The 24,989-nt window shown below is 34.1% G+C and overlaps 3 protein-coding genes across 3 annotated transcripts in view; 2 read left to right on the top strand and 1 right to left on the bottom strand.

Annotated features, from left to right (window-relative positions):
- The window catches only part of LOC133185310 (PIH1 domain-containing protein 1-like), a 112,752-nt gene extending 105,055 nt beyond the window's left edge, over positions 1-7,697 (top strand). The window contains exon 11 of the transcript XR_009720891.1: positions 7,686-7,697. The gene's annotated coding sequence lies outside the window, so the exon portion shown is untranslated. The remainder of the gene's footprint in view (positions 1-7,685) is intronic.
- LOC133185306 (radixin-like) overlaps positions 1-24,989 on the bottom strand; it is a 206,109-nt gene that overhangs the window by 89,464 nt on the left and 91,656 nt on the right. The window lies entirely within an intron of this gene.
- On the top strand, positions 18,715-21,242 carry LOC133184966 (uncharacterized). The gene is made up of 3 exons (XM_061320030.1): positions 18,715-19,404; positions 19,651-20,202; positions 20,514-21,242. The coding sequence occupies exons 1-3, from the start codon at positions 18,715-18,717 to the stop codon at positions 21,240-21,242; spliced, it is 1,971 nt and encodes a 656-aa protein (XP_061176014.1).

Raw genomic sequence — 24,989 nt, 5'->3', positions numbered from 1 at the left:
GAGAGGGGGGTATACTGTTTTACCCTTGTGTGTCTGTCTGTGTGTGTGTGCGTGTCTGTCTGTCTGTCCATAACAAATTTTCATCGCAGTTTTCTCAGCAACTACTCATTGCAGATGCTTGAAATTTTAGCATGCTCTTTGGTTAGGCATGTCATATGGTGGGATTCATTTTTGTACAAATCTGTGGTCAACTTCCTGTTTATCCATGCGTCTGTCCCTACCATACATAATAAATTTTCGTCGCAGTTTTCTCAACAACTACTCATCACAGATGCTTGAAATTTTAGCACACTCTTTAGTTAGGCATGTCATACGGTGGGATTCATTTTTGTATAAATCCATGGTCAACTTCCTGTTTATCCGTGCGTTTGTCTGTACTATGCATAAAAAATTTTCGTGGCAGTTTTCTCAGCTACTACTCATTGCAGATGCATGAAATTTTTTCATACTCTTTGTTGAGGCATACCATATGATGGGATTCATTTTTGTACGAATCTGATCTCAACTTCCTGTTCATCCCTGTGTCTGTCCATAACTGAACTTGTGTATATTCACATCAGAGTGTATATTCACATCAGAGCAGGGGTATTATTAGTGAGCATTGGCTCACAGACTTCTTGTTACCCTTATTAATTGTTCTCTACACATTTATTAACAGGCAGAGGGTAAGACAAGCCTTGATTTCATGATCAAGAGCAGACCTTCATGTTAGAGGAAGATGTTGAAGAGTCATGATTGACTACAGTCTATAAATGAAGGTAAAAGACAAACTTTTTGTTTTTCTTATGAGAAATTTTATTCCTTTTTTAATTAGCACACCATAGCAGAAGGCTCAAGGGAGCTTTTCTGAGGGAAATTTGTCTGTTGTCTTTCATTGTTGATGTTGTCATTGTTATTTTAGTTGTCAACTTTTGGCAATCTTATCTTCTCTAGAACCATTGGGCCAGTTTCATCTTCATACAGGGCATCCTTAGGAGAAGGGATTCAAGTTTGTTCACACAAAGGGCCACACCCTCTTTCAAGGGAATATAATGAAGAGTTAGTGTAGAATTAGTGGCATCTTTTGAAAATATTCTTCTCAAGAGCCACTTGGTCAGAAAAAAATAAAACTTGTGTAAAAGCTTTATTAAATAGTGTAGATTCAAGTTTATTCAAATCATGACCTCCAGGCAGAGCAAGGGGTCACAACAGGGGATCAAAGTTATACATAGGAATATACCATATTGGAAATGTCTTGAAAAAAATTCCTCATGGCCAGCAAAGCTTGAATTATATTTATTCAGAGGCATTCTCTAGTAGTATAGATTCAAGTATATCCAAAACATGACCTGAGGATAGGGTGGATCACAACAGGAGATCAAAGTTATACACAGGAATATATTGGTCCTGGAAATATCTTTAAAAATCTTCTTCTCATGGCCAGCAAAACCAGAATTAGTCGTATTAATACAAGATGCATCCTCGGGTTGTGTAAGTTCAAGTTTGTTCGAACTGTGACCCCTAGGGGTAGAGTGGAACCTCAACAGGGAGATCAAAGTTAAACATAGGAAGATGTAGGAAGAATCTTTAAAAATTTTCATCTCAAGAACAGCAAAGCCATGATCAGCCATGTTTATATATTACAAGCATCCTCATGTGGTGTACATTCAAGTTTGTTCAGATAATGACCACAGGGGTAGGGCGGGATTACAATGAGCATCAGAGTTTTAGGTAGGAATATATATAGGTGGAATCTTTTAAAAATCTTCTCCTCGAGAACAGTAAAGCCATGATTAGTCATAAATGTATTCATACGGAAGGGGCCCCATGTAGTGTAGATTCAAATTTGTTCAACAAGATTTGGCATCACATTCATTTATTATCATGGCATATTATGATACATTTTGGTTTATAAGTTGTTTCAAGATGGCAGTGATCATGTTTGGTTATTTTATAGTGGAGGAAGAAGAGATGAATGACTAATCAACTGACCCAGGACTTTCAAGAGAAGATCTAGGAAGGAAGGAAGGATCTAGGAACTGGAAAGATCTAGGAAGGAAGGACTTGGTGAAAGATTCTGAAGACTGGACATTATATCTGGAACTTATGTTTGTGTGTGTGCTTGTGTGTGTTTGTAGGGTGTGTGTGTTTATTAGGGTCATTGAAATTTCTACTTTTAAATGTGCTAGCTCTTGCTTTAGTAGATTCATTTTTAAATAATATTGGGGCTCTTTATCAACACAACTGTGTGGACGTCCATGTTCTGGTTCAAAACAGTCACCGTAAGATAAATCATATCTGTCAATGCATGCAGTGGAGGGGGGGGGGGGGGGGGATGTGGCATAACCCCTATAATAATTAAGTCCCAATGACTTGCCTCTTTTTTAAATTCCTTTGAAATTTTTTTTTAATCCCGATCCTTGTCTGTCTGAACATATATAGATAGTTCTAAGATTAATAGATATTTTCATTTGCTGCTTCTGTAAGGGACAATGCATGTCAAAGCTTAAGTCTATATTGTCACCATGACCAATCAAACATTTAACTATTGTAGGATGGTATTGGAATTTCATTGTGGGTATGAAGTAAGAGTTAGGATTTTCAGTCCTTGTCCATGTAACATTCAATCATCAGTTAATACATACAAGGACTCTAAAAAATGGAGTTATGTCTCAATCCTTAAGTAAGTCACATTTAGCCATAAGACTTATTTTGAGGAGAGTTCTATTCATTATCCCATCTTAATTACTTCTGCATATATAAAAGGAATAAAAGTGAAATAGAAAAAAATGATCCATACCCAAAATATGATACCCTTTCTTGCAGTTGCTATGATTGTGAGAAGGATGTGGGCTGTGGCTGGACCCATTTATACTGAGTTTAACAAGGGTCTGTGATGCACCTTTTAACATTATATCAATCATCATCAATGTGATATTGTGCAATTGAAAAATTGAGTAACTGTTAAGTATTTGATGTGTGCATTTGCTATACTGCATTAGTGCATTTAAGACAGTATTACTTGGTGGTGGGGGGTGGGGTCCTATGAGGAGGGAAGGCTGAGGATTTAATTATACATGTACTTTTTCTGTGATTAGGTGGTACAGTCATATCAAACTTCATCCACTTGAACTGTTAGTTATAATTAGAGAAAGCTAAGTCATAAATTTACAGTATTGCTATGATTAAGTGTTGGCATATCAAAAACTCATGCACCACTGATGTTAATACCATGAATACAGACATTTTGTATTCCAATAGGAGTGTGCTAGGTCTGGGTTGTCTAGCAAGATGGACATACTAGTGTTTATTTTGAAACTATTTTGAATCCATATTGAAACTATGTCCTGATCTGCCATCACTTTTTTTCTGAACACTTTTCTGAACACATCAGTAGTTTTTATTTGCTCTGGCTTTGTGCTGAATATTCTTGTGTTTATTAAATTATATATACTCATCCTCTTTTTTTAAAAGTCAATTTCCACAGTGGAAATTGTGTGCAAAAGGATCTGACACCTGAGTCAGTGAGGTGACATGTTTATGAGCTGAAATTTTCTTGGATGCTAAAACGGTGTGTGCATATTATTTATTGGAATTGAGTTTGTGTTCTTGAAAATTTTTAGTTAGCATGAACAAGTTGCCTTTCTGACATGGGTTAAGAATCCCATTCATTTCGAATTAAATGTAGGTCGACATATGATGATTGACCCTTTAAGCAGGTCACAATGACTTGCATCATTCTAGAAGGTTAGTTCATTGCTCTTTGCAATATTGATTTCCTATTTTGGATCACATCATTTCAACATACTGTAAAAGAAAGGATATTGTAGACCTTCTCACTCGAAGAGTATGTTAACAACCTAACTTAGTCACAATGAACTTTGTAATATATATTTCATCAAGGAGTAAGGTACTTAAGGGTATTCTATTCCTGAAAATACAGCTGCGGACTGTAGCTAGAGGATTTACGTTGCTTACGTAGGTTACAAAGACCCTTCACTAAAATATATGCAAACTTTGTGTTTTACATCATCATTTGCAGCCTGTCAGTATTATGATACGTGACCTTGTCACTTAATGTTGAGGAAAAGTGTATCACAGCCTAATAATAGGTCACTGTGACCTACAAAAGTATATGTGTAAAGTATATCACTGGAAATTGATTTTCATAATGGTTAGGACCAGGAATTCATTCAGCAAGTATCTAGTTTACAGAAACTATAAAGTATGGGTGTCCAGGTAGTGTTGTGGTTATAAGCATTATGACGGGGAACATCTAATTTCATGCAATATTCCATATTCTAGACTTGGGAAAAGCAAAGAGTTTACATTACATATTACACCTCTCACTAAATCTACCAATTTCTGGGAGATGGCTTAATTATACTTGCCAATTGCAACAAGTAATTTTGCAGTGATAGGCCTTCTTAAGAGGGTACAGGTAGAAAAATCAAGTAACTCTTGTTGAGTGCTTGGTGTGAGCAGTTGTTGGGCTGCATTTGAAGCAATGTCACATACTTCGGGGTCCTTTTAGTGGAGACTAAGGATTTGGTATATAATATTTCCATGATAAGAGGCTAGGACATCTAATTTCATGCAATATTCCATATTCTTGGGAAAAGGAAAGAGTTTACATCACATTGTATTCCTATGATTGTGGTGTGAACATCAAACTCCATGCACTTCTGGTTCTGATCCCTGGGAGTGTGCCTGATCTGGGTACCAGTCCAATTTAAGCATTTCTGTAGTGTTCATATTTGATGTAGATGTGCACAATATGTGTTTGTATGTATGCACACAAGTTTGCTCTAGCTCTGTGCTGTAATCTGGTGTTTATTAAACAGAACATTATGATTATCCATCTGTCTTAATTTTGACAGTTTCCACCATGAAAACTGTGGGTGCAAAAGGAGTTAAAACCTGAGTCAGTGAGGTGACATATTTATGCACTGAAATTTTCTTGGATGCAAAAACGGTGTGTGCATATTGTTTATTGGAATTGAGTTTGTGTTCTTGAAAATTTTTAGTTAGCCTGAATATGTTGCCTTTCTGATATGGGTTCAGACTGCCCATTCATATCAAATATATTTGAGGAGCATAATGCACCCTTTAAGTAAGTCACAATGACTAATATCTCATTTGAATTTAGTTTTAATATTACACACTGCTTTCTCATTTTGGATCACATCATTTTCACTGTAAAATTGGATATTGTTACTTGTATATCTGGGCCAGCCAGTCTCTTGAAGAGTTTTGGGGAAAGTAGGTCGATAACAACATTATTGTAGGTCACAATGACCTGTGTATTATGTCATCAGATATTGATAACTATGACAGCAAGGCTTAAGATTTTTCAATCTTTGACAGTAATGATGCATTAATTTGCTGACATTGGCCTTTTTGTTACAATCATTTAATACTGTAACCCATCTATCATTTATGACAACTTTTATTCACATAATTTGTCAGTTTGAAATCTATTTGTGACAACTAATATTGGTGACAGAGGGAATATTCAACATAAGTACACAATATGATAAATAGTTTGCAGCAAAAAATAATTAAGATTAAGACAAAGTTGTGTAACTAGTGGATATTGCAAGCTAAAAAGTGGGTTACATAATTCATAGGTATGTTATCTAAACCCACTTTAGAATAAGCTTACCTATTGCATATTTTTTTTTCATTTTATTCATGCATTGATCTTCCCAATTCCATAGATAACTGATTTGTAAATCACTTCATATTGAGGACAGAGTTTGTCATGATTGCAGCTGAATTGAAGGTCACTGTGACCTTCAGAAATACATATATGTGTATATGAAGTATTATCCCTGATAACTCTATTCACATTGCAGTAAGTGACCATTGTATTGATTTTGTTAAGCAAGTTATCAGAAACTAAAATTCAAAGAAGTGGATGTCTGTGTAATGAAGTGGTGAACACATTCACCAATGCAACTCGGTCCTCTGATTAAAAGGGGGGGGGGGGGTGTGAATGTAGGCTTCCTCCCACATTATGGAATACTTTTGTCAACATCAGTGCCAACAAAAAAATCAAATATCTGTTGAGTATTTTATGTGCACATTTGTTGTGCTACATTGCAAGCAAAGGGGGTCCTTGTATAGGGAAGGTATAGTTTTGATTTAAGTTTTTCTATGATAAAGTGCTGAGCATTTAAAAATTCATGCCCCTGTAGTGCTTCTACAAATACCAATTCATGATGGGTATTTGCTGAGGGTCTGGGTACCAGTCCTATTTGAAAAGTATATCTTTAGTGATTGTTCATTAATTTGCTGTAAACATGCTCGTACTTAAGCATACTAATTTGAATCTATGATAAAAGTACTGCCCTGATTGAAACCAGTAATTTTGTAAAATTGCTCTGGCTTTTTTGTATTTGCTCTGGCTTTGGGCTGTGTTTTAATGTTTATCAAAGAGAGCAGTTATAACATATTTTTGAACTGCTACTATGAAAATTTAAATGCACATAAAGATTTGAAACCATAGTCAGTGAGGTGACATGTTTATGCACTGAAATTTTTCTGGATGCTAAAATGGTGTGTGCATATTATTTATTGGAATTGAGTTTGTTCTTGAAAATTTTTAGCTAGCATGAATATGTTGCCTTCTTGACTTGGGTTCAAACTCCTTATTCATACCATATTAGGCTAAACTTGGGAACATAATACACCCATTAAGTAGGTCACAATGACCTACTACATTCTAGAATTGGCTTGTATTGATGCTGTTGCCTTTCACATTTTGGATCATATATCATTACCACTAGTACTGTAAGACTCAATGGATATAATGGATGTCTTGAATAATCATGTTGATAATGTGTATAACCTAATAGTAGGTCACAGTGACCTGTTTTATTATGTCATCCGATACTGATAATGATGACAGGAAGGCCTTTTTTTTTTAATCTTTGACAGTTGATGGCATTTGAGGACATTTAGTTTTTTGTTGCATTAGTTCGTTAGGTTACTGAAAGATCTACCTCATTTTATAATATGTTTATCTATATTATAAAGTAAACCCTGATGCAATAATCTTCACATACTAATTCCTAGGATAATTGACTTGTAAATCATTTGATGTTACATGAAGATAGTGTTATACAATCTAATAGTAGGTCACTGTGACCTATATGAACCTTAATAACCCTTATGATTGATTTACATTTCAGTACTGGGACCATTGCATTGATTTTGTTTCACAAATATCAAGTTAAAAACTAACATTTTTAGTACATGTAATGGATATCCTAACATTGTAAAGTACCGGTAGTTAGTTGCATTCAATTAATTCTCACCAATGCTACTCCGTCTGGGGATTGAGGTGGGGTGGGTGGTTTGTGAGAGGGTGTGGGGTACATGGTGACACAGCACCATTGTTCTGGAGAGTGGATCTCTCCAGGTACTCAGACTTATTTCCATGTTGAAGTGCAGTGCTTTATACTTTACCTCAACGTCTATGTCATTAAATATAAGTTATACAAGTAACTTTTGAGCTTTTGTTGTGTGCATTTGTTGTGCTACATCGATAAGGGGAGGAGGGAGGGGGGTCTCGTATGCGCGAGGAAATCTTATTTATGTTAAAGTATTTCTATGAATAATTGTTGAACATAATACGTTGATGGTGCGACTGTTGGGGATGAGAGCAGAACTTTGTGAATTACTGGGTATTCATTTTTAACTAAGATCTGCCTTTAGATCTGCTTTTTCAAATACACGAGACATTTGGAATGTCTAGATTCAACAGTGACGTCACATGAGGTCGTAACTGCATTTCCATTACAAAGTTTGACAATGCGATTTTTTTTAACAATGAATGTTTATATTCGGTTTATCTAAAAATTACTTAATCAAGATTTTATTCCCTTTTTGTATCAGTTGACACATTCTAAGAAGTTAAAAGACTATGTTGTACCCTTGTTTAGGTTGCTTATGGCCTACTCATTTTAATATTGGCTAACCTTGTTATTTGCTTTAATTCTCTCATTTATACCCATCATTTACACTAATGTTATCACATATTTAGCATTGATCATTACAGCCTAAATGAAGGTCAAGGTGACCTCCAAAAATATATATCTGCATGTGCCTCCTTATATATTTACAAGAAACACATTCAGTCTTAGAAAATGAAAGTCAGTGGTCAAAGGATTGGGGTTCTGATATAGAATTCAGCCATGGTGAATCAAATAGTAGGGGAGTAGCAATTCTTTTTCCCCATAATATAGATTATGTTATTAAAGACAAAAGACAAGATAATGAAGGTAGAATTTTACAAATCAATTTGATGATAGATGAAACCAATTTTATCTTAACAAATATTTATGCTCCAACAAAGGATAAGCCAAACTGCCAGGTGGAGTTCTTTAATTTGTTATTGACTTACATAGAACCACATAGCTATGAAAATCTTATCATTGGGGGAGACTTTAATATTACTTTAAATCCACTACAAGATAAAAAAGATAAAAAAGGCGGTACTACAGAAGGAAAATCCAACTATAGAGACAATATTCTAGCTGCTTTAGAAGATCTTAATTTAACCGATATATGGAGAGAACAAAACCCAGATAAAAATTATTACACATATACATGTAAAAACCCTTTAATTTTATCAAGAATAGATTTTTTTATAATTCCTTGTTTTCTCTCTCCTCATGCAAAGTCAAATATAAAACCTACTATTAAATCAGATCATAGTGTTATATCTTTAACACTTAAAGGGGAAGTCCATCATAATAGAGGCCCTGGGTTTTGGAAATTTAATTCGTCACTATTAGGAGATGAGGAATTTGTGAAGAAAACAAAAGAACTCATCAACTGTTTAAAAGAGAAGTATGTAGGTTTAGATGACCACCAGTTAAAATGGGACACAGTTAAATGTGAACTTAGAGGATTTATTATTAAATATTCAAAATTAAAAGCTAGAAAAAGTAGACAGGAAGAAGAAACATTGTTGAAAGAATTAGATAAACAAAATGAAATACTATCAGCTGTTCCATCTGAAGAAAATATGACTTTATTAAATGAAATAAAAGAAAAACTAAATGCATTAACAGACTTAAAAACAAGGGGCATAATATTGAGATCTCAAGCAAAATGGTGTGAAGAGGGAGAAAAATCTACAAAATACTTTTTGTCTTTAGAAAAAAGAAATTACAGAAATAAGTGTATAAATAAGTTAGTAGTTAATGACAAAATTATATGTGATAAAAATGAAATCCTCAAGGAAGAAGAAAGTTTCTTTGAAAATCTCTACTCAACTAATTTAGATAAAAACAATTATCAAAAACATATAAGTTATTTTGTAGACTGTGAAAATATTCCAAAACTTACTAAAGAAGATTCTGCAACATATGAAGGTTTAATTAGTAAAGATGAATGTGAAAATATCTTAAAAGAGTTTAAATTAAATAAATCTCCAGGAAGTGATGGACTTCAATTTGAATTTTATAAGTACTTTTGGCCTGAAATAGCAGACCTAGTGGTAAATAGTTTAAATGAAAGCATTCATAAATTATCTCTTTCTTCAGATCAAAGAAAAGGAATCATTACTCTTGTACCTAAAAAAGACAAAGATCGAACTTTATTAAAGAATTGGAGACCAATTTCTTTACTGAATTTTGATTATAAAATATTAGCAAAAGTTCTCGCAAGAAGAATTAAAAAACTTCTACCTTATATAGTCGATACTGATCAAACAGGTTACATTGAAAATAGATATATAGGAGAAAATATAAGAACTATTGCAGATCTTATTGATTACACAAGTTTAAAAAATATTCCTGGACTTATTTTATTAGTTGATTTTGAAAAAGCTTTTGATACAGTTGAATGGATATATTTAGATAAAGTATTAGAAACTTTTGGATTCGGTACAGAGTTACGGCAATGGGTACGTATCCTATACTCAGGCATTACAAGTTGTTTAATTAATAACGGGTATTCCTCCTTTTTCAAGATTTCTCGAGGCGTTAGACAAGGATGTCCTTTATCACCTTATCTATTTATCTTATGTGTTGAATTAATGGCTATTGCAATAAGATTAAATAAAAGTATTCACGGTATAAGAATTGGTGAAACAGAATTTAAAATCAGTCAGTTAGCAGATGACACGACTTGTTTCTTAAGTGATGAAAAATCAGGATTTGAAGTATTGAGAATCATCCAAAATTTTAAATATTGCTCTGGTTTAAAGATCTATCTAAATAAAACAGAAGCCATATGGATTGGTAGTTGTAGGAATTTTCCTCCAGGAAGTTTACCAGTGAAATGGTCCAATGGTTTATTTTTTACACTTGGAATCTGGTTTAGTGTACATGGCGAACATGACTGTTTAGTTAAAAATTTCAATTCCAAATTAGATGACATTAAAGCAACTCTCAACCTTTGGAAAATGAGGCACCTATCTCTGATAGGAAGGATTCTAATTACAAAAACACTAGCAATTCCAAAAATTATTTATCAAGCAACTGTATTACCCATTTCCAATGAGATTATAAAAGAAATTAACAAATTATTAACATCTTTTATATGGAATAGTGAAAAACCAAAAGTTAAATCAACTGTAGCATGTCAAAAAATAAACAAGGGTGGACTTAAAGTTCCAAACTTTGAGTATCAGGTTAAGTCACTTAGACTAAACTGGATAAAGAGAATGTATTGTTTTAACAATAACCCACCAAAATGGTTCTTGATTTTTCAAGCTTATTTAGAAGATATAGATTTACAAACTCTACTTCAATCCAAATGCTGTATAGATATTTTAAACATTTATATACCAAAATTTTATATGGATATTTTAAATTGTTGGAAGGAATTTAGAACTAATGATAATGTTTGTATTGAACCTAAAATATTTAAGGAAATTTTATGGTTTAATGATAAAATAAAGATAAACAATTTATCCATCTTCTGGGAAAAATGGTACAAATGTGGGATACTTTTTGTAAGTGACATTATTGGTGAAAAAAAGACTTCTTAAGTCATGAAGATATTGTCAAGCGCTATGGAATAAATGTTTCTTTCCTAGATTATATGTCTTTACGAATGGCAATACCACACAAATGGAGAAAATTAGTAAGAGAAAAGCAAAAACCTGATTTTAATAGAAATACATTAACTCTTTCTATAGATGATAAGATATGTCCTATTTCAAAAATGCAATGCAAAGACTATTACTGGACTATGATAGAACACTTGACTGAGCAACCAACTTGTATCAGAAAATGGGAAACAACATTTGATAGGAGTATTAAAGAATCAGATATGAAGAATATCTTTACCATTTCCTTTTCATGCAATAGTGAAACTTATTTGCAATCTCTTAATTATAAATTAATTCATAGATTTATAGCACATGGAAAACTATTATATAACATGGGTGTAAACAAATCACCATTATGCAAATCATGTAAGGAAATTGATACAATAGAGCATAGGTTTTATTTTTGTGAAAATACTAAAGCATTTTGGAATGACTTTTTAAACTGGTGGAATAGTTTGAATTTATGTTTTATCCAAGATATTTCATGTCAAAATGTGATATTTGGAATTTGTACAAGTACTTATAACAAACCTCTGAATTACTGTTTACTGCTAGCAAAATACTATGTTTATAAGATTAGAAATGCACAAGAGAGTTGTGAATGTAATTTGAATTTTACTGTTTTTAGAAAAATGCTAAGGGAAAAACTATATATCAAAAGATTTCTATATTGTAGTAATAGAAAATTAGAAGATTTTTACAATGAATGGCAAAAATTATTAGAGAATTTGGAAAACTGATTTAAAGTATTTTTATACATGATCAAGCCCAAAAACATATTCAATTATTAGACTTTTTTATTATATAAGATAATTTTAAGTGATAATTATTATATATTCTTTCTGCAATGTTACATGTTTGTATTTTATCTTAATTTGTAAAATGTAAGAGCCAATAAAAAAAAAAAAAAGGTCAAGGTGACCTCCAAAAATATATATCTGCATGTGCCTCCTGTAAGTGGACATTGAAATACATATTACAATATGAGGACCATTTTATGAATATAATTGATAATGAACTACAATCACAGAGTATCTTTATTGCTAAAGGATGGGAGTTTTGGTTTTGGTTGTGTAATGGTTAGCACCCTAATGCTTCTTAATAAATTGCTGCCTTCCTAAGTTTGATTTCTGGGTGGAATTTGGGATTGGCCATATCAAAAGTGAGTTTGTGTGTATGCTTGGTGTGGGTGTGTATTAATATTGGAATAAATATTGCACTGTTTTTTGTTTTTTTTTTTAAATTTAATTATTTAATGATTCAAATATGACCAATTGTATTATATAATATTGTAACACTTTATTCCCAGGCTTTTCACAATATAGTTATACCTTTTAGAAATTGGTTCCTATGTAAATCTATACCAAAAAGTCTAACATTTCCAATGTTTTACTGAGCGGTCATAAAAAAATCGATGTATGACTGCAGAGCGAGATATTGGACCTGTTGATGAGATATTGGACCGCTAACGTCACACTGTAGGGCAGATCAGCTAAATCTTATTTGCATTTGATCGTTGGTGCTCGACAGTGATAGAATTGAACAAGTTTTACTGCAGTGTGGGTAAAGGAAATTTACATCATGGAAACCAGCACAAGATACATGTATGTCAAAAAATAAATCGTAAAAGGTATAAAAATGCATTTATTGACTATGTTTTGGGGCAAAATTCATATTGTCGACCCATCGAACCAAACTGTTCGCCAGCCTCAGGCAAACGGTTTAGTTCGTGGGTCTGACAAAATGCATATTGCCCTCGAACCCAGTCGATAAATGTATAATATAAAAGAGCTAGCATATATTATTTTGTTTTTTAATATTTTTTTATTCTGGTGGGAATATTTTTGTCAAGATCTGTGTGCCTTGTCAGAAGTACTTTGACTATTTGTTCTTTTTTATGCATCTTTTGTAGATTAAAGAAGTCAGCTGTGTATTAATTGTGACCGATTAATATTCAATTAAATGTAGCACATGTGTATTAATTAATTGTTTTAATGTATACTGTTTGTAAACTTTGTGATGTAATATAATATGGGACTATATTTTATATGTCTTAAGTTTTTCTCATTTTTCAAGTTCAAAAGGCAGTTTGAGCATTACAATTTTCTATGCCCCCTCCTTTTTTGTAAAAAAGAAGGGTATTGGTTTTGCACATGTTGGTCAGTCAGTACCAAATAGGCATCAAACCTAATACATCTGATACATGTAAATGAGGTCACAAGGTCAAAGACAAAGGGTTAAACTACTATGGAAATAGGAAATATTGCCTGCTCAAAATCTTGAAAACCTTTACCTTGACAGTTAACTTCTCAAACTTCTCTGGACATAGGAAGATACTGTTGGCTCATTAATATCTTGAGAACTCTTCACTTGACAGACATGAAACTTGGTACACTGATACCCTGTAAGAAGTAGATGACCCCTTTTGATATCAAGGTTGACATTATAAACATTTTACTTGATCCTTTTTTATAATACCACTCAAGGGGTATACAAGCTCTATTTTAAACATTTTTTGTCCTGTCGGTAATATATATATGCTAAGTTTGGGCTTTGATCCGCAAATAAAACAATTTAGGTGTGCAGTAATGTCAAGGTCTGAGCCATTCATATTTACCTTGCATATGACATGATTATATTTAAAGGTTTCCAAAGTTTTTGCACCAAAGGTTTGATTATTATCTGCATTTTTCTCTTCATCGGTGTGGGTACCATATTGATAATTTTATGCATTTATAAATATATTTTTAAAATTCTTGTGTTTGCTCCTTTTGCAGGTGAATTATGTACTGAACAAGCATTATTAAAGCTTAGTGTGTATAGATGTTACAATTTAAATATGCCGTATGTTTTTAGTATTATTTATTAAGGCATATAATTTGTATCGGATGCAAAGTTCTAGTAATTGGGAAAGAATTCTAGGCATATATCCTGTTATTATGTAGACTAAAAGCACACATTTGGCATAATGTGAATGCAAAGTCTGAAACATGCTGATAGGCTGCATCTGACTTACAGGGCATATCTGAATTAAGTGAAGAACATGGTTCACATGAGTTTCAAAGCAAGTGGTGTTCAAATGTAACTTGCACTTACAGTGAATGCACCTTGAGATACTCAGTCTGGTGTTTTGGTGATCGATGCACCATATGAGCAAGGTTTTATGCTTTAATGACTGATTAAGAATATAGTGTTTGGAGATATTTTCATCTCGTGTATCTAAACCAAACTCGCATTTACCATTCATCATTGGGTGCTTTTGATTCTATCTGTACATTTTAAAGACAAACATATATACACATGTAATTATATTTCAGATATATATTATATAAGTCTAATGCTTGGATACTACGTCATATTAAATTTTATGATTCAATGACTCGAGTATTCGACAACTTTGCTCCTATAGCTAGCTTATACTAACCAAACTTGCACATCTGAAATTATTTAGTGCAGCAGTTAGATGTGTTATAAAGGTGTCATAAGAGTGAGCTTATTGAATCAGAATGTTTATCATATGAAGCTGATTTAAATTAATGTAGCGTTGATTTTTAGGTCACCTGAGTCACTCAGGTGACCTATTGCTATCTGTTCTCGTCCGTTGGCGTGCGTCGTGTGTTAACATTTGAACATTTTTAGCTTCTTCTCTGAAACCGCTTAACCAGTTTCAACCAAATTTGGCATATAGCATCTATGGGTGAAGGGGAACAAAAATTGTGAATTTCATGGTCCCTGCCCCCCTGGGGCCTGAGGGGTGGGGCTAAAACCACCAAAAATAATGCAATCTTTAAAAATCTTCTTCTTTACTCCAGGACATCAAGCAGTCAAACTGTTGGCATGATTGTAATAAGCATTGAGCCCTCTACCAAAATTGTGAAATTCATGGCCCCAGGGTCAGGGGTTCTGGCCCCAGGGTGGGGCTATATAGATCATATAGTGAAAGTGCATTATTTCTTTGAAAATCTTCTTCTCTGCTCCTGGGTATTAAATAAAGTAACTAAGTACATAGTTATGAATAGCAAGAGTGCCTCTTCCAAAATTGTGAAATTCATGGCCCCAGGGTCAGGGGTTCTGGTATTAGGGTGGGGCTCTATTGATTATATAGTGAAAATGCATTAATTCTTTGAAAATCTTCTTCTCTGCTCCTGGGTATTAAATAAAGTAACTAAGTACATAGTTATGAATAGCAAGAGTGCCTCTTCCGAAATTGTGAAATTCATGGCCCCTAGGTTAGGGGTTCTGGCCCCAGGGTGGGGCTATATACATGTAGATCATATAGTGAAAGTGCATTAATTCTTTGAAAATCTTCTTCTCTGCTTCTGGGTATTTAATAAAGTAACTAAGTACATAGTTATGAAGAGCAAGAGTACCTCTTCCAAGAGTGTGAAATTCATGGCCCCAGGGTCAGGGGTTCTGGTGTAAGGGCAGGGCTCTATTGATTATATTATGAAAATGCATTAATTCTTTGAAAATCTTCTTCTCTGCTCCTGGGTATTAAATAAAGTAACTAAGTACATAGTTATGAAGAGCAAGAGTGCTTCTACAAAAATTGTGAAATTCATGGCCCCAGGGTCAGGGGTTCTGGTGTAAGGGTGGGGCTCTATTGATTATGTAGTGAAAATGCATTAATTCTTTGAAAATCTTCTTCTCTGCTCCTGGGTATTGAGTAAAGTAACTAAGTACATAGTTATGATGAGCAAGAGTGCTTCTACAAAAATTGTGAAATTCATGGCCCCAGGGTCAGGGGTTCTAGTGTTAGGGCGGGGCTCTATTGATTATCTAGTGAAAATGCATTAATTCTTTGAAAATCTTCTTCTCTGCTCCTGGGTATTAAATAAAGTAACTAAGTACATAGTTATGATGAGCAAAAGTGCCTTTTCGAAAATTTTGAATTTCATGGCCCCAGGGTCAGGGGTTCTGGTGTTAGGGCGGGGCTCTATTGATTATATAGTGAAAATGCATTGATTCTTTGAAAATCGTCTTCTCTGCTACTGGAGATTATTTAAACAAACTAAGTGCATGATTATGATAGGCAAGGATGCCTCTTCCAAAATTTTCAAATATATGGCCTCAGTTTTTGGGGTTCTTGAGGAAGGGGGGGGGGGGCTCTCTTGATTATATAGTGAAAAAGCATTAATTCTATTAATTAATCATTAATTAATCCTGTCTGCTCCTTAGCGTTGAGCTGATAAATAAATTGCTTAGCTATGATGAAAATGTGAGCTTCGAACAGAATTTTTAAATCTTGTGGTCCTAGGGTCAGGGGTTCTGGCATAACTGGGGGGGGGGGGAGGGGGGGTTGATAATGTAGTGGAAAAGTGTTAATTCTTTGAAGTCCATAGGTATGATGATGAGGGTAACTCTTCCAAATTTGTAAATTTCTTGACCCTTGGTCTTGGGTTCTGGTGTTAGGGTAAGGCTTTGTTGAATCTGTAGTGAAAATGCATTGTAACTGTGAAATTCTTCTCTGCTTCTGGGCATATTGGAAGAAAACTGAGTAAAAGTTTAAATGATATAAGTAAGCGTATTTCTACCAGATTTTTGAACATCTGGACCATTTGTCTAAGCATTCTAGTCCTGGGCAGGGCTCTATTAATTTGTATTCTACTGAGAGAAGTTATTCCCCTTTTCCATTCACCTTTGATAATTAATCACTGTAAATAATGTATTTGAAAGGTTAATAGAATAAGATAATTATGCAAGAATGTTTATCATATAATTCAAAAAGTATTTTCTTAGTTTTAATAATCAGGTTGACCTGTAAGTAATAGATAACTAAAAATGAGACAAAAATAACTTATCTTATTAAAAGTTCTTCAAAGACCATAAGAGAGGTCAATGCTAGAGCTCTTAATATGGGTTTAAAAATAGTACTGAAGCACTAATAGTTTGTTAATAGTCTGTATGGTGATAGTGTTAAGTGGGGGACAGATTAGAACTTAATTTATGAGTTGATACTGAATACTAGACTAATTATTTTGTTGATCCTGATCTTCCTACTTCTCTTGCTTTAGGGCATAAAGCTTCATCTATCAGTGTATTTAACTTCTAAATTGTTGTATTATACTCAGGTGACCGTTAAGGCCCTTGGGCCTCTTGTTTGTGAATGCTGTCCAAAGTATAGATTAAATTATAAATATGCAGAATGTTGTTCAATTTGATAAATTTTGTGTACAATATTAAATTGATGTATTTATTTGGGCATTATATTAATGAAGCATATAAATAAACTGTGTTAATTGCAAAACTGACCTCTTGAAAGCTGCCTGAAGGCTGGAATGCTTAGACTGTTTTTAAAAGGATGCTTCCACTAAAGAACAAGGTACAGTTTTAGCCAAAGTTTGCCTGGTGATTTTCCCAAAAATTGAATATGTTTATTTAACTCTTTCTTTTTTGTTATTTAATAAAGTAACCCTCATAGACACCAAAACATTTATTTAAAAAAACCCACTAGTACGCATGCGCAATATGCACTGTCAAAAAGATAATATCCTTGGCTCATTTGCCATTATTTGTACAAAAAATAGCCAGTAAAAGTCAAAATTCAATACCTCCACAGTGATCGCCCACGATTAAATTTTGACAGAATGAATATGAAGTGTAAATCCATATTCACTCTTAATTTCATCGTGGGCGAGGACTGTGGACATGGTAAAATCTTAAAAATTAGTTCGATCAATTTCTAATCATAACGGTTGCCATGTCGGTAGTAGATGTTATAAACTCTCGAATTATAACCTCAGTACGGTGATTTCAAGATAGTTGAAAGCAGTATATCATTTAAGTGCTCAGTAAAGCTTATAATAGTGTCTTGGCAAACTGTATTCTTTTTTTTTTGAATAACATATATAAATTATCCGGAATTTTCATCTCGTCGTTTGAATGACGTCATTTTCGTTACCATGGGTTAATGTAAACAGAAGTAGATGTACCAGGATTCTGGTTTACCGACATCAAGATCTTACGGGTGAGAAAAAATTATATATACATATCACTTCTATGTGTGAAAATTTTTATATGTGCAGTTTTCATGAATATGATCAACTATTTAACCGACGATTGTACGTCACACGCGTACACGGCGGATAAAGCCTTGTGAACAGATGAAAGCTAAGAGGGAGAAATGTTACGAACTGAATCTTGAAACTTAGATAATGATTTAATTTTTTACATTAAAAATATTGTATGTTTTAGCAAAAATTATTAGGCTAGCCATTCTAATATTTACATCGTCTGCAAGTACCGGTGACAACAGCTGTATAAGCTTTCGGGACCTTTGACGCCATGGCTAGATAGCCTAGTGTTATTTTTAATCTTTACAATACATACATGCATAATAAAAAAGAAAACTAGTATTTAGACGGCATATTTATTGAATATTGTCTGTTTCAAACTCAGCTTGTTACTTTATTTTGAGTTTGTATACATTTGTAGGTCTTAAATAACGTGTTCGCATACAGGTAGTGAATAGTCCGTATCGAATATTGTACGACACGATATGGTACGGTAATAAGGGTGTGGGTTCGAATCCGGCATGCGTGTTTTTTTTTTTTTTCCTTACTATGTCATGTTACATGTACTATGTATTTGATGAAGAAAATACACTTTTTTTACACTATATATAACATATCTGAAAATAATTATACATGATCATTTTTTTCAGAATGGACAGGAGACATTATTCGTGTGTTTTGTGTCGAGGAAGACCACCTCCACAAGAACGTCGTCCAGTACAGTCGGGATATATAAACATTCTGTCAAAAAAATTTGCAGTTGGTGCAACAGAATCAGACGTACTGTGCAACAAGTGCCGTCATAAATGCCGAAACATTTCTCGAAAAAGGGAGGTTTGTACAATTCCTGTAAGTGATAAGGATGAGGCTAATGATCCATCTTTTACATCTCCCAAACGCACTAAATTGACAGAAATATCAAGTCCGCCATCTGTTGCATTACCTTTCTCATCTTCAACAAAAAGTCATGGATATTGTTTTGTGTGCAAAAAGCCAGGACCTAAACTTATTTCGCTTTCAAATCAAGCTCGCCTGCATGTACTTATCATAGGAGAAATCATAATTCCGTCAGGAGCAAGGTGTTGTACAGGTCACTTAATAAATGGAAAGCTTTCGGAGAAAGCTATAGAAAATATTAAAACCAGTGAGGGTGTAATGTTGAATAGAACCGCAGTATATAACATCATTCAAGACTTACGGGAAATAGTTTTCCGCAATTCCAGGCTCGATTTTGATGATGAGGGCAACATGGATGATGACGACTACAAGATTCTAACTGGACTTACTCGTCGTGAATTCGAAGATGTTGTGTCAACGGTGACCAGTATCAACTCAACAAAAGTAAGAAGTAAGAGGACATGCATTGCCATTCTCCTGGTGAAACTGCGTACAGCAATGTCAAACAAATTGCTGGGCGTATTATTCAACATGACGAAGCATCAGGTTTTTACATAATTTTGTATCTATTGTTTTATGCAAAAGCAGTCATTATCCTATTTATAAACTAAATATGTTAAATAATATGTATATACATAGTCGTTAGATATTTTGTGAAAAGGATCACTTCACATTTATTCTTTTATACAGATAAGACGAGCTATTAAATCAGGAAGAAAAGCACTGATAACAGATTTTGTACCACAAAATCTGGGTTTTCAGCACATCACGCGGGAGGCAGTGATTGAGAACCACACCCGCCAACTTGCTAGAGATCTTTTCACGAACAGTGCTACGGCAGATCCGGCAATATTAGTTCTAGATGGAACTTACGTGTATATCCAGAAAAGTTCTAACTTCGCCTTTGCCAGAAGGTCTTACAGCATGCACAAACATAGGCCCCTCGTTAAACCCATGATGGTTGTAACTACTACGGGTTACATAATTTCCGTTCTTGGACCCTATCTAGCGGATTCAAAAAATAACGATGCTAGCATTCTAAAACACATAATTCTACACAACACTGAAGAAATGAAATCCTGGTTAAAAGAGGATGACGTGTTTGTTGTGGATAGGGGATTCAGGGACACTGGAGATGTGTTGGAAGATCTTGGTATCCAAATGGAAATGCCGTCATTCATACAGAGGGGAGATAAACAACTGACAACCCATGATTCAAATATTTCTAGAGTGGTTACAAAGGTAGATGAATCAAATATTAATTATTACAGCAATAACATACCCCCCCCCCCCCCCACCACCACCACCAAAAAATAAATAAATAAATAAATAAAATGAAATTAAAAAAAAAGAAAAAAAGATCAAAACATTTTTATAACAGAACTGAAATTTTATTATATGTACATCGGTTTAAACTGATGTTAGATGTTGTCGACGATCCCATCCCCCCCCCCCTCCTATTTTTAACAAAAACGTGTATTCCTCTAGCACTGCTTCATGTACCTGAAACCATATTTTATTTTGTGATTATATGTATATGCTTTCATTCATAGGTAAGATGGGTTGTGGAAGCTGCTAATGCTCGACTGAAACAATGGAAATACCTGGAGAAGACCCTACCTAACACCCAGATACCATTCATCGGGGATTATATCAGAATTGTATCAGCCATTTGTAATAGCTATCGGCCACCACTGTGCACTACCACATCCGATGATCAGTCAATTGCTGCAAAAATGCTTCATCTCTCCCGAAAAGAAAATGCACTACAGAAACGTGTGGAGGAAGAGGGTTTGGACAAGAGGCCAGTTCGTTGGGTAAAGGTTGACGCCGAACAGTGTGCGCCAGATTTCCCAAAATATGACGAAAATGGTATAAGAGAGCTAACTTTGGGGGTATACCAACTTCGTATGGCTCGATCATATACACACGAACACACGGACATCGAAGGTAAATACGAGATTTTAGTAAGCGATGATATACAGGGAATACTATCCGCTAAAATCCAGAGTAGACATATATCGGCTAGAAATTATCAGTGCTGGATAAGTTATAATGATGGTGTGATTGATGGTTGGTTTTGTAAGTGTAAGGCGGGGAGCAGAGTAGTCGGAATGTGTGGCCACATCACCAGTGTCGTGTGGTTTCTTGCGCACGCGAGACATGAAGTCGATTCTGTGAAAGGTGTCAGGAATTGGAGCACCTCTGTTAATGATGCATCAGATCTACCCGAAATTATCGATGAATCAGACAGTGATGAGGACAGTGATGTTGAAGAGTGAAAGAACTCAATTGCTTTTAAAACGTTTTATTTTCTTCTCTCCAATGTCATTCTCTCCAATGTCATTTAATATAATGTCATTCGGTATTAGTACGAGAGATGTGTCTGAACATGTAAATGTATGTTTACAAGTTATGCTGAACAATTTCTTATTTATTTCATAGTAATTTTTACTATTATGTTTACAAATATAACAATTATATTCATAATGATTAGCGAAATAATTAACACAGGTGCAAATATTTGATGATTTCCAAAAAAGTGCAGAAACTTCCTTTTTTTCTCTTAAAATACATATTTTTTCCATAACGAGAGATGTGTCTTAAATCCTAAAATAATTCGATGTTGGCCAGATGCATAACTTTTAAATTCTTCATCTCGAAATAGAATTTTAGGAAAGTGAAATTTCCTTACTTAGAATCAGCTACAGTAGGTCTCTCGTTTATGTTTTGTTGCTGACTTTCTACTATTTTTATTGTAATTACTGTTATCTCTGAAAATACAATTAAGTCGCACAGGATCCTGTGATTTTGCAGTATTTGTTCCTTAAAACAGAAGAAAACAAAGAAAGGGTGGTTGTTAAATCAATCACCAAACATACAAAAAGGGTACTTGATTTCAGGAAGGGGGTGAAATCAAAGACAAGGGGCCTTACGAAAGAACTTACAACTAAGACCAAAATTTAATTCTGCTTCTAACTTTTTAACTTACATTATATTAAAAATGGTTTTAATCTTTTTGAAAGGAATGTAGTAAGATATTTTTACGCTAGCAATTTTAAACAAAATCATTTATATTGCAAAATTTTACAACCAATTTAAGTTTTCTGTCTTAGTCGTAAGTTCTTTTGTAAAACGGGCCCAAGGAGTGACAGAAATAACATCGAACACCATTTTGCAGGTATCGGAGAAATGTCAAACAATTTCCCTCTTTCACTTAAAGGAGGAAGCCCTCCCCCTTTTTTTATCAGTCATAGAAATTTAAGAAATGGGAATATTTCTTGTTGGTTTAGGTGGGATGGTAAAAACCCTTACTTTGATTTTAATTTTGTGTGTGATAGTATGGGAGGGGGTGGGGGGGGAGGTATAGTAATTTAGAATACAAATAACGAGGTCTTGACCTACGGAATTTGTAGTATACTAGGGATCTTCTGGAATTATTGGGAGATTGTGTATATTATCCTCTCTATAATGAAAGTATTTTGGTGAAAATTGGCATTTTCTCTAAACATACATAAAAAATAAAAGCAAGAAATATTTCAGAAATATTTTATCTTTTTTCTTTTCTGTGGTATATGAATGAGTCAATGGTGGGGGTACCCGGCGCAGTCATGAAATCAGATAATGAAAATCGATAACTACTACGTACGTAGTTTCGTGGACCAGAATGGGAATTTTTTTAAAATTATGTATGTAATTTTTCAATTTTATTTTGACTCTATTTTATGCAATTTTGATGGAATTTAGACTAGAAATACAACAATCATAATTAATATTTACTACGTGTAAATAGAAATCTGAAAACGACAGCAAAATGGATTATGACGTCAATGCGAAGGAGCGAGTATACAAAAATTTATGTAGCCAAGTGGAGAACTATTGTCTAGACTAAACTACCTGCTAAAACAATAATGATGCGAAGAAACATTTCATTTTTTCATTTGTATATTTTTTCCTCACAAATTATTCAATTAGAGTGAAACCAAAGGCGCTAGATGACCATCAATTATTAGGGACTAAAAAACGTTGACCAGCGGTGCAAAAGTCGGTACTGCACGATAGGCAAAGTGTACATGACATTTCATGTAATTTTCAATTGTGGCAACACACATTTTATTTTTCAAAGAATTGACTAAGAAAAGAGAGAGTTTGTTTTCTACAAAGTTATACATTTATAAGTAATAACAGAAACATTTATAAGTAATAACAGAAAAAGAATTAACGCTTTCCAATCGTTTCAACACGAGAAAATAATCTAAGGCTGACGTGACGTTAAAATGACGTAGCCATGCTGCCCCAGTTCAGTGGACATATTCAAGTTTATAATATCATCGGAGCTTATCTAATAATCATATGAACTAGAAATTTTGCACATTTATTTTATTTCTTCTTGATAAAGAATTTTCATGAAATGATCTCTTTCTTTTATGGAGAAAAAGTAAATTCTCAATTATATCCCAGCAACCCTCGTATTGTAATGTTTCATAACGTAAGTTATTGTCTTTATAAAATGGGCGAACGTCAAGACAGCAGGTGTGCATTTTTAAAGGAGTATATTTCAGGCGCTTCAAAAGATATCAGATAAAAATTACTTTTTTCATAAAATTAACATATTCTAATATTTTATGTAGTATTTTGGTTGATTTCCTGAACAGGGCAAATTTTGGCCAAAACTGTACCTTGTTCTTTCTTTTGAATTAGAATGTGCATAGATACCACGTACATTTTCCCCCTGTATTTTAATTGTCTCTCTGAGAAAGGGGATTTGATTCTTTAATTTTTTTTTTCTCAAGAAAAAGCAGCATGAACAGATATGAAAGCTTTATCATTTAGGTTGATTCGAATTTATTCAAATTATGGCCCACGGGCTACAGTGGGACCACAATTGGGGAACCAAGTTTAAAAGGTTTAAACTGGGGAAACTTTAAAAAAAATGACATAGGAAAACAAGATAGGGTCAACCTATTGATTGTAACTAATCTGATTACTGTTGTGGTCCTGCCCTAGCCTAAGATAATTTGAATGAGTTTGATTCTACACTACATGGGAATTCTTGCGGATAAATTAAATAGGTCGAGGCTATCTGGTACCGCTTGCAGGGTGGCGAGGGTCTGTTGGAGCCATAAAAATGATCTGTGAATATGAATGGGTCAAGTCTTCATTCCACATAAACATTTAAATGACGGAAAAATGAATAAAAAAAATTTTATGTTTGAATAAAAATGGAACCTAAACTAAATGACATGCTTTAACAAATTAAACTCGCTCATTAAAAGGGACATCACTTAAGAAAGAAACTGCCCCAAAAACTTTAACTGGTGTCTCATCTCGAAAATGTAGGTCAAATTCAGCATCCGAAGCAAACCCAGGTAGTGAGCATCCTTAGATGTATCATCCATGCAAGTTTGGTCCAGGTAGGGCAAAGAGTTACTTTAGAATGAACCTGCTCCAAAAGCTTTAACCTGGTCACTCATGCAGAAAATGTTGGTCAGATTCAGCATCCGAAGCAAGTCCAATGAGTAGTGTACATCCTTAGATATTTCATCCATGCAAGTTTGGTAAACATAGGGTTTATAGTTACTTTAGAATGAACCTGCTCCAAAAACATAGGGTTTATAGTTACTTTATAACGAACCTGCTCCAAAAACTTTAACTTGGTCACTCATCTGGAAACTGTCGGTCACATCCAGCATCCGAAGCAACCGTAGATGTATCATCCATGCAAGTTTGGTCAACATAGGGGTTATACATGTAGTTACTTGGAAATGAAACCTGCTCACAACTTCAACCTGCTTCTTAAAATATTAACATCATGCGCGGATCTAAAGGGGGGGGGGGTTCCGGACCCCCCTCACCCATGAAATTTGCAAAGTAATTAAAAGTATATACAGAAGCAAATAAAGAATGACTTTGGACCCCCCCCCCCCAAAAAAAAAAACATGGACTCCACCATCACCACCACGGAATAGGTGTTTTTCACGTATGGGAAATGGATTTTATGTGGGTTTTTTTTTTTTTTTTTTCCTTTT

This window comes from Saccostrea echinata, unplaced genomic scaffold (assembly GCF_033153115.1).
Source record: "Saccostrea echinata isolate AGI-Se365-2 ecotype Australia unplaced genomic scaffold, CSIRO_AGI_Sech_v1 ptg000012l, whole genome shotgun sequence".
Lineage (NCBI taxonomy): Eukaryota > Metazoa > Mollusca > Bivalvia > Ostreida > Ostreidae > Saccostrea > Saccostrea echinata.
The sequence above is the reverse complement of the archived record's forward strand: the minus strand, read 5'-3'. Positions and strand labels throughout refer to the sequence as shown.

Excerpts from the sequence above, each read along its gene's own strand:
- LOC133184966 (XM_061320030.1), top strand. The coding sequence starts at position 18,715 with ATGGACAGGAGACATTATTCGTGTGTTTTGTGTCGAGGAAGACCACCT. Across the intron at positions 19,405-19,650 it reads CCAGTATCAACTCAACAAAA|ATAAGACGAGCTATTAAATC; the intron begins GTAAGAAGTAAG and ends TCTTTTATACAG. Across the intron at positions 20,203-20,513 it reads TTTCTAGAGTGGTTACAAAG|GTAAGATGGGTTGTGGAAGC; the intron begins GTAGATGAATCA and ends TTTCATTCATAG.